The sequence below is a fragment of the Aythya fuligula genome, chromosome 13 (genome assembly GCF_009819795.1).
Source record: "Aythya fuligula isolate bAytFul2 chromosome 13, bAytFul2.pri, whole genome shotgun sequence".
Taxonomy (NCBI): Eukaryota; Metazoa; Chordata; class Aves; order Anseriformes; family Anatidae; genus Aythya; species Aythya fuligula.
This window is the reverse complement of record NC_045571.1, coordinates 13,741,637-13,751,429: the sequence shown is the minus strand read 5'-3', so window position 1 is coordinate 13,751,429 and position 9,793 is coordinate 13,741,637. Positions and strand designations below refer to the sequence as shown.

At 50.1% G+C, this 9,793-nt stretch overlaps 1 protein-coding gene across 1 annotated transcript; it reads left to right on the top strand.

Moving 5' to 3' along the window:
- The first annotated feature begins 6 nt into the window (after nt 1-6).
- On the top strand, nt 7-4,426 carry MMGT1 (membrane magnesium transporter 1). Its single transcript, XM_032196381.1, has 4 exons — nt 7-113; nt 242-294; nt 1,103-1,206; nt 2,168-4,426. Exons 1-4 carry the CDS (start codon nt 32-34, stop codon nt 2,328-2,330), a joined length of 402 nt encoding a protein of 133 aa, XP_032052272.1. The 5' UTR covers nt 7-31; the 3' UTR covers nt 2,331-4,426.
- The last annotated feature ends 5,367 nt before the right edge of the window (nt 4,427-9,793 follow it).

Below are 9,793 nucleotides of genomic sequence, written 5' to 3'. Positions count from 1 at the left end.
GGCGGCGGGCAGGGCGGGCAGGGCGGCCGGGATGGCGGCGGCCTCGCTGTGGAAGGGGCTGGTGGGGCTCGGGCTCTTCGCCCTGGCTCACGCCGCCTTCTCGGCGGCGCAGCGTGAGTGAGGGCGGCGGGGAGGGCACCGGGAGGTGTTGTGGGGTGGGGATTTGGGGGGGAAGCGGGGCCCGGTGCCCGGCATCGTGGGCGCTTGGGGCCGTCCGCAGCCGTGCGCTTGTCTCCCGCAGATCGCTCCTACATGAGGCTGACGGAGAAGGAGGACGAGACGCTGCCCATCGACGTGAGTGTGGGGCCGCGGCGGCGGTGTGGGGACGGGAGGGGATGAGGCGGCTCGGCCCGAGCTGCCCCCGGCCCACAGAGCCCGGCTGCCCCCGTCAGAGCCAGCACAGGGCAGGGCCAGGCCTCCAGCCCCTTCCCCAGCACCACCCGGGGACATCTCGCCCCAAGCCCCGAGCACGGCTCCTTCCTCACCCCCTGCAGCATAAACATCCTCCTCCCTCTGGCTTCTGCTGCCTGACATTTGTTTATCCGGCGTGGCTGTGCGCCCGTTTGAGCCCAGCACAACCTGCTTCTGCAAGGGTTTCTTGCTTGCTTTTTTTTTTTTTTTTTTTTTTTTGTGGTGGTTCAATTCCACTTCAATTATTATCCATCGTGTTTTTGCTTAATCTGAAAGTTAAGGAGGTGAAACACCCACCATAACCAGGACGTTTGGACAGAGCAGCAGCTGTCACCTCTGCGCAGCACAGGCTGGCCGCTGACCCGTTTCTCAGAACGAGTATTAGATCCTAAAGTGCACAAGAGCAGGGTGTGCTGTCCCCCCGATCGCGGTGAGGAGCTGTGTGGATCGATGCAGTGCCCGTAGTACAGCCTGCCTGCCTGATGCCGGGAGCTCTTGGCTCTGCCACCATCTCACGGTGCCATCTTTCCGTGCCTCAGTTTCCCTGCTGTTGAACTGCCCACCTCTGTAAAGCACTTTCTGTCACTGGATAAAAAGTGAAAAAGATGCTGTTTGACAGATGAGATTTTTTTTTTTTTAAAGCAATTATATTTAGTAATCCGTATGTTGCATTGTTTTCCCTCTCCTACAGATAGTTCTTCAGACTCTGCTAGCCTTTGCAGTTACCTGCTATGGGATAGTACATATCGCAGGAGAATTTAAAGATATGGATGCCACTTCAGAACTAAAAAATAAGTATGTTTTATTTCTTCTCTTCATAAACACATGTATCCGTTACGCTCTATGCAAACAGCACGTCTGCACAATAGCAGGTCTCTCTTTAGCTCAGCTCTTCTACGCGTATTGTAGACGTAACACAGGAACAGTCACATCTGGGAAAGCCAACAATGTGTGGGACATAAGACAGAGTTAGATAACCGGAAGAAATTAAATAAACTTTTTGCTTTTCCCCATCCAAAATCCTGCTGAGCAAATTTAGTAGAGGAATTAAATGTTTGCCTAGGAAGTAAGAGCTTAGCAGTCACAAACTGCTGTCACGAGATGGTCTCAGATCTCAGGGGAGTACGCCTGGCTCACCCTCTGCTGCACATTGCTTCTTCACAAGAGCCTGAACTATTGTAATCTCACAGTCTCAGTCAAGGCAAAATGTCAGACGCCTGAAAGATTTTAAGAAAATAAAGAATTTTGAATTGAGATTTTGGAAAGGATAAGAAGTGGGGTTGGTAATCTTTCTGGCCATTCCCAAAAGCCTAGGAAAATATGGAAACTGAACAAGTTGGCATTGCTATATTTAGTGCTTACCTAAAACCCTTAGCTTCAGGCATGGAAAGGGCTGGGAAGCTCACAGTGTCAAGTTATTAACACAAGTGACGTCTGAAATAAGGCTGTCACGTTTGGTGTGTATGTAGTTAGTAATTGTCAGAGCTGCCCTTAAGCTCAGGGAAGGAAAGGAAAGTTTGTCTGCAGCATGGGGCAGCTTCTGCGTATTGAGCAGTCAGTATTTGTCAGGCATCTTGGCTTTGTATCTCTTCTGTGACTTGGTTTAGGAGACTTACAAAGTGAGCATCTCTCCCTAAGCTTTGGATTCAAAACTTGTATTTCTGCGTACGTAAAAGCTGGTATGCCCTAGACTGACTCTTTCCAAGCCCCTATTCTGAAGTAGTATTAACGTTGACTTTTTACCTTTATTTTGAAGGACGTTTGACACATTAAGGAACCATCCATCATTTTATGTATTTAATCATCGTGGTAGAGTATTGTTCCAGTCCCCAGACACAGTGAATTCTTCTTCAAACCAAGATGCTTTGTCATCCAGCTCGTCACTGAAATTTCGAAAACTTGAACCTCTGCGCCGCTAAGACTTTTACAGAGTATAATAATAATACAGGACACTGGGATGTAATATTCAAGTCGGGGATGTAAACACTTTTTTTAATTTCTGGAGCAGTATTTATATTGATCTTCCAGACTTTATAAAGTATATATATATAAACTAAGGACCTTCTTTGTACACTGTTAATGGAAATGAATTGTGAATTGGCAATGCAGTGTAAATTATTCTACAATTATGCTGTGAAACACATCTTCAAATTTTCATATATTAAAAAAAAGAGTTGCAGGTGACCTAACTTCAGATAAACAAAAAACAAGCTAGTTTTTACTGTGGTTACTGTTCTTTGATAAGAGGGAATGTTTGAGTGCTATTTATTTTCTCAGTTTGCTTGCACTACAGTTTATGGAACTCCTTCAGAAATACTGTGGGCACTGCATCACTTAACAGCAGAAAAAGGGCAGCGTCTCCTGTTCCTAAAATGCCTCGGAGACCTGCATGGTGTAGGCACAGGAAGTCAAAAGGTTGCTTTTATTTTTTTTTTTAACAATACTGGAAAATAGCTGTGTGAAGGTTGTTGTTTTTTTTTCTTAGTTTTTCATTATCACATTTAATTTCTTTGTTGCTCTCCTCTGTTTAAGCTGTCCTATGTTGCCCCAAGTTGCCTGGGATGTAGCTGTACAATTGGTGGCTGTGTGGGGAGGGCAGCTCACTTCGGATCACATAGATCATCTTCTATGCTCAGCTTGTTTACCCACGCTATTTATGTTCTGTTTGGTTGTTCATATAGGAATGTTCCTCAGATGGCTGAATGGTGTGTTAGTACCTCAAAATGGCACTGGATACTAGTTCCCAAGTCATCTTCTACGAGATGTTTTTAAGTATCAGTAAGAAATGTCCCTTCTGTAAATGTTACAGGGGTAGAGTCCAGCAGCTGTATCTGTTTACTGTCATTAGTACAGTACAGGTAAACAACAAGTCATGGTACTAGCCCCTTTTCTGTCAACAGAGCCTTTAAAATTGATTTCGTTTTCCAGCTGAGCCCTGTGTTGATTTAAGTTGACTGTCTTTGATTGTCTTAGGACGGATGATACGCTCCTTAGCTCTACTGGCTTCTCAATTCTGACCTCCACTTAGGGGCTGAATGAATGCTAAATTTTTTCTTGCTCTGGCATTTCAGTCCAGAAATGGAACGCTCTTCTCCCACCTACCTGCTATAGCAAAAGAGATGGTAATGATGGGGCCAACTAGAATTTTGCATAGTCTGAGGATGTCCCACTGCCTCCGAGCAAATTCAGCCTTTTGTCCTAGCATCTGTTTTTTTAAACTGCTAAGAACCGTTCCAGGCAAAAAGCTTAGCAAAAATACTGTGTTAAATGAAGCCTCTTTTTTCTAGCTCTGCCCATCCTATGGAGTGGGTGCCCCAATGCTAGAGCAATATCCATAGCTGCTGCTCTTCAATCACTCTTAAGCAACTGGGTTTGGTTAGAAAGGGTTACTCTGCCAGCTGAAACCTGAAGTGTTCTGGTTCCCTCCTCCTAGCTGGTGTCACAAATCAGCTCTTGACAACTGCTGTCACCAAAGGCCTCTGAAATCGTGTCAGGTCAGCTCTCTATTACAAAAAACTTTCCTTGGGGAATTGGGCTGCTGTGGTAGCAGTCGCTGCATGGAGAAAATGGCTGAACATCAGCCAGCTGTCCTTGCAAGGCCCGGAGGAAACTGCAGAGAAAAGTAGTGGAGAGAGAGAGAGGCAAGGCAGGAGGTCAGTAACCACCGTACCAGACTGATCCTACAACCGTGGTTGGCAGGGAGCCATTTGGAGAGGGTCTCTTAGAGCAGGACTGCTCACCCGTAATGTCTAAGAAGCCCCATTTGTGCTATGGTAAGGCTATGTGGACCTGCTCACGGTGGGTGGTGCTGCTGTGTGACAGCTCTAAGTCATTCTTGGTGAAAAACATTGCTTTTTCAGACTGTCGTGCTAGGAGCACCCTGTTGGCTGCATCAGGTCTCTCTTGTGTCAGGTAGCCTTACTCTTCAGCAGCAATGGTTATATCACAGAGCTGTACAAATTATTTTTTCTTATTGATCTTGCAATGTCCAATAAAAACTGATATCCTAAAAGTGTTTGGGAGTCGTCTGTTTATTTCTGACCTGGAGCCTGCTGCAGCAGGTCCCTGATGAGTGCATATTGAACAGTGCCTGCCTAGTATTGACAAGCGGGCTTGCCTTCCTTGTGGCAGCTCTGCATGAAAATGTGCGCCTGGCCTGGCATTCGGTACTAGAGATAAGATCAGTACAGGGAATGAAAATAACGTGCTACAAGTGGCTGAACAAGACGCTCAGGCTGAAAATGTTACTGGCCTGGGGTTCTCTGCCTTTGCAATTCTTAGTCAACATACCTAGTGGTGCTGACATGGCTTCTGCCTTCCATTTAACCATAGCGAAGGCTTTTCTACTGTGCACTAATAATCCCTGGCCTACCCACAAGGACAGGCTGGAGCAAGGCCGGGTATTGCAACAGTTGCTGGGGAAACTGGCAGCAACCCCGTAGGGCTGGAGATAGTTACCATCGCGGCCTTGGGCGAGCTCATTTTTCACTGGCTGTTCTGCTTTTCTTTGGGGGGATGTTGGAAAGTTATCAAAGAAGGAGCTTGCTTAACTACGGCATCCATCATGATTGCACCACGAAGAAAGCAGCAGTCACCCTTCAACCACTTGCTGTGCTGCCACGGTTGTCTGCATCCAGCACTGAAGACGAGCGTGTAAAAACGAGTCACCAGCATCTTAAAGAAGGAGCACCTTAACCAGCCCCCAGAGGTGCACTGAGCTTACCTTGCAAAGCGTGAGCAGTGCAGCTCCTCACAGATGAGCCGCCCTTCTAAAGCAAACCAAAAGTTGTGCCAACAGCTTCTTGGGTCAGCCCGACTAGGAAGAGTTTCCAAGCCTGCCCAGCACGCTTTTGCTGCCATACCTTCAGCTGATTTGGCTGCAGGATGGGATGTTTCTACTACATTAAATAGGAAAAAACCATGCTGATAATTTGCATTTGTTGCTGACGTAGCAGGCTTGATCTGCCTTAGTTTTGCTGGTTTCTCCAATCCTCCTCTCCAGCCAGCATCGCTTTCAGTGGGGAATTTGTTTCTTTAGAGGGGGCAGGAGAAGTTCAGCCCCCAACCAGGCTCAGCGCCCAGCGCCTCTGCTTTGGGGCAGAGGTCGGCAAGGGCTGAGCTGCAGCCCCTCCTTTGCCAATAACTTCAATTACACACGTTAGTTTCCAAGCCTGGCAGTCACCGAGGCACTTACCATCTGTGCAGCTCCAGAGATGGAGCGCACTGGAGCTGCCTGCAGTACAGGGAAGCAAAATACAGCCGTGAGCTGTCAGTGCTGCTCTGAAGGCCCAGGTGTGCCTTCTCCCTGCTGCTGCAGAGCTGGCTTGAAGCCTTCTGGCGAAAGCTGGAGGCCAACCACCCCTTCCCAGAAGCTCACAAGCACAGGCACAGCTCTGCCCCTGGAGAACACAGGAAATGGCAAGCACTTTCTGCTCTGAAATGATTTTTGGCCTCCTGCTCTCACTTCCCATGCTTCGGGAAGCCCCTCTGGCCCCAGGGGGACAAGGAGCCTGCAGCGCTTCCCTGCTGTCCCCAGCCCGTGCCTGCGTGGAGGGGAAGGGCCCAGAGAGCCTATTTCGAACGTTTAAACAATCAGAAAGCTTTGGTACCAGCTTTCCTCAGCCAGAGCTAGTAGTGAAGGCAAAAGTCCCCTTGGCTGGCTTGGCCTTGAGGTTCACCTTGAAGCTGTAATCACCTGGGGGAGAACCACAGCGTGAATAAATGCGGTGCTCGAGCAGGTAAAAGCCTTTTAATCAGTCCCACATTGGTCTCAGTGACACGATGTCATTTCGAAACACTTTGGACTGCAACAAAAAGCTATATCCTTAAAATGGCAGCTAATTAATTTTCCCGTCCTGCTCACTTAATCCTTTTTCCAGCCAAGGAAAGGCAAGTGGGCGTTCACGAAGCAGCGAGGCGGCCAGGAGCCTGGCAGGGCGAGCAGGAACGTCTGTCAGGACACAGCCCCAGGGCGCCTTGGCAGGGGCCCAGGCTTTGCGGTGTCACAGCTTATCAGGCCGTTTTCAAGAGAAGAAGGGGAAGAAAGGGTGAAATCTGGATGAACACAGCAGGGGTTTGTCCCAGGCCAGCGGGCCAAGGGAACCCCCAGCCCCCCCACGGGGACCCAGCTCACTTTTCCCTCACGTTTCGGGGCCGGACGGAGCGCCTGGTGCTGGCAGTGCCCTCCCTGCCCTTGCTGCTGCTGCTGCACCAGTTTCCCGGGGATTAGCAGGAGGCACAGCACGCTGCGGGAGGACTTCGCTCCAGATTTAAAAGAAAAAATTCCCCCTTCCCCCTCCAAGGTTTTTCAGCCGCGTGTGTTAGAGAAGCTGAGGGCCAGCCCCGCAAGGCCAGCCTGGACATCCTGCAAGGCCCAGGCCAGCATCCTCTGTGCCCCGGGGGGTCCCTGCTGCAGTGCAGGAACTAACGAGTGCCCGGCCAGCCGAAAGTGCTGAGGCGGTGATTTACGCCCTTGTCCTGCGCATGCAAGTGCAGAAAACAGACGCTTGCCTCAAAGAGCGGTTTTGGAGGAGACAGGTCAGCAGACATGCCAAAAATCAGCTCGCAAAACCCCCTCGAGGCTTCCTCGCTTCCCCACAGCAGCCGTGCGGGCTCAGTCGCGCTGAGGGCAGCCCTGCAGGAAGGCAGCAGCTCCCTGCGCAGCGCAGAGGGCAGGGAGGGGAGAGAAAAAAGGCCACACAACCTCCCCTCCGATGCAAACAGAGCTCATTTCTTCCAGCATACCTGATCAGGAACAGCCTGCAAGGCTTTCTCCTCTCTGCCCTTGCTTCTCACACGCAAGAGGTAACTGCGGAGCTTCGAAGGGCTAAAAATGAGCCTCAACACCACGACGTGCCCAGCAGCCCTGGGACACTCAGCAGGGATCAGCTACCACGCAAGTTAAGACAGGAGCACTGAAAAAAACGAGGTGAGTCATTGCAGATGTGGCTACAGAGGCGCAGAGAGGAGGCCGGGTGCCCTGCACCACACACACCCCGCTCGCCATGCACTGACCCCAGCCCCAAGCTGAGATCGTGCCAACAGCCTCCCTGAAGATGCAGCCTGGGCTCAGGTTTCTGCCTCCTGAGGAGCTCCCGTTCCGCACATTTGGATCCAAGAATGAACAGGGCAAAGCTTTAAGGGGCATTTTCAAACCCCTACCGGTTTCCTACCGTGACAAGAGCAGTCCCGTGAAGTCAGAGCCTCCTCAGGGCCCTGTTGCATGCACTTCTGGAAGAAGCCATCCCCCAACCTACCCAGCAGCAGTTTCCTTTCACAGCCCGGCCGGGACTCACCAGCTTTACCTCAGGGGAACACTGCCCATCCCCAGGGAGGAGGCAGCCTGGTTTCCCTCGCCCCATCTCACCCGCTCCGGGGGCAGGCCCCCACCTCCTACGCCACTAATGACTACTTTGGATAGCGGCTTCCACACCCGGCCCACTTGTTGGCAGAGGGAAGAGCCCTGAATCTGGGCACGCCAGAGGAATTTAAAACACACTTCTGCGACGGCTGAGAAAGACAAGGTGCAGAGCAGCTCAGGTCAGAAACCAGAACTCGAGTTTGAAGAGGCGGCAGTAACATCCCCAGCACCTATGGGCTTTGGCAACATCTCCACAGCCTCCTCCCGGCCTCTTTTTGAGCTCCCACTGTTCTCCAGCTCCTGAAGCACACGGCCAGCCCACAGCAAGACTGTGGGGAGGAGCCCACCGACAACACGAGCCCAGCAGCCAGCAGGCTGCTTTGTGGTGGGATTTCCAACACCAGAGAAAGTTCAGCGTACAAGACCAAATTAGGGCATGGATTTTATAACCATCTTTGCTAGTGAGACACTGTGTGACCTCGGGTAAGTCCCTCCATCCATCTTTAAAGACACTCTCAGAGGAGCGCCACAACACTAATTAGCAGCCCTACAAGTGCTCAAGATAGTTTGTCCAAAATACCCAACCGCAGATGAATTGGAACAATCCCATTTCCAAATTCTGCAAGCAACTGGGATCCAGGCTGCTCTCAGACCAGCCACTTAAACAACATAATCAAAGCTAAACGTGCCAGCTGTGCATGAAGGATTTTAATACGCTGCATGGACCAGAAATTAGCCTGAAGAACTAATGTTATTTTTCCATGTCTGGGATGCCACAGTCAAGCAGCTGCATTATAACCATCTGCAATCAGCAAAAAATGTATCGCTTGCTAGTCTTGGGGAGGAACGCTCATTTTATTTCCATCCAACTTACAAAAGCACCCTGGAATCCTGAGGCACCCGTTACCAAGAGATCAGGCAGCTACTACGGCAATGAAAACCGCTAGGTCTTCCTGGTTCTGCAGTCAAAACCCAATTATACCGACCGACAAGTTCCTAAGCTTCCCAAGTTGTGCACACAGTAATGGCTCATGCCACCACCACCTCAGGAAACAGTCCGTGCGTTTCCACAAACCCAGCCAAAACCTAGCTCTGGTTGCCTGTCACATACCCAAAGCTCCCCGCGCTCAGCGGGATGGCTCCGAGCTGTCCCTCCCTGCAGAAGACCTGAGCGCAGCCTCGCTTCCTTCTCTGCACAGCTGCGAGATGAAGCAAGAGGGGAAGCTTTCCAACTCCGCCCTTTCCAAAGGACTGCACATCTCTTTGATATGTTCTACGTATTAAATATTTACAAATAAAATATAACATTAAAATATGCACGTACTTTGACAGAGTGACAAGAAACAGACGGACCACACGGAACAAGCTGTGCCCTTTTAACGACCAAACTGCTTTACAAAACCCTCCTCCCTTCCACTGTCCTGTGAGGCAGTGAGTATTTTACAAGCAGGGCACGCTCCTAGCAGCTGCTCAGCACTGGTGAGTGGGGCACCAGTACACAGAACACTGCCAGAGGTGCTCAGTATTTTTCGGGACGTCTCGCAAGTCTGCTTGCGTCAGAGGAATGATGGAGATCGGAATGACAGCAAGCATGTATAAACGCCAGGGATCCGCCTACTTCCACTGCTGTTGGAGCTGATCCAGGAAATCAAAAATATCCATGAAACTCCCATTGCAAATGTAGACATGAAATTTCCCCAAGCTCTCAGAAAACAGATAAATCTGCAGCGAAAATCTGATTGGGGGTTTCCATTCCACTGCGTTTCCCAGACCAAACTACTCAACTTCACCATGAATTGTGTATCAGCTTCAATTCAGGCGCAAAAGCTTAGAAAAGGCACCTTCTTTAGTAGCTTTCCAGCTCACATTGAAGGCTAATTTTGTTTTCTTTACATGGTATCACGCAGTCCCCATTCCAGGCAAACCCACATGGCTGTCAACCCAGGGCAGGCATATGCAGCTCTTCTTTTACCACATCTGAAAACATTCTCCACCGAGCTGACCACAAGGCTGTACGAACAG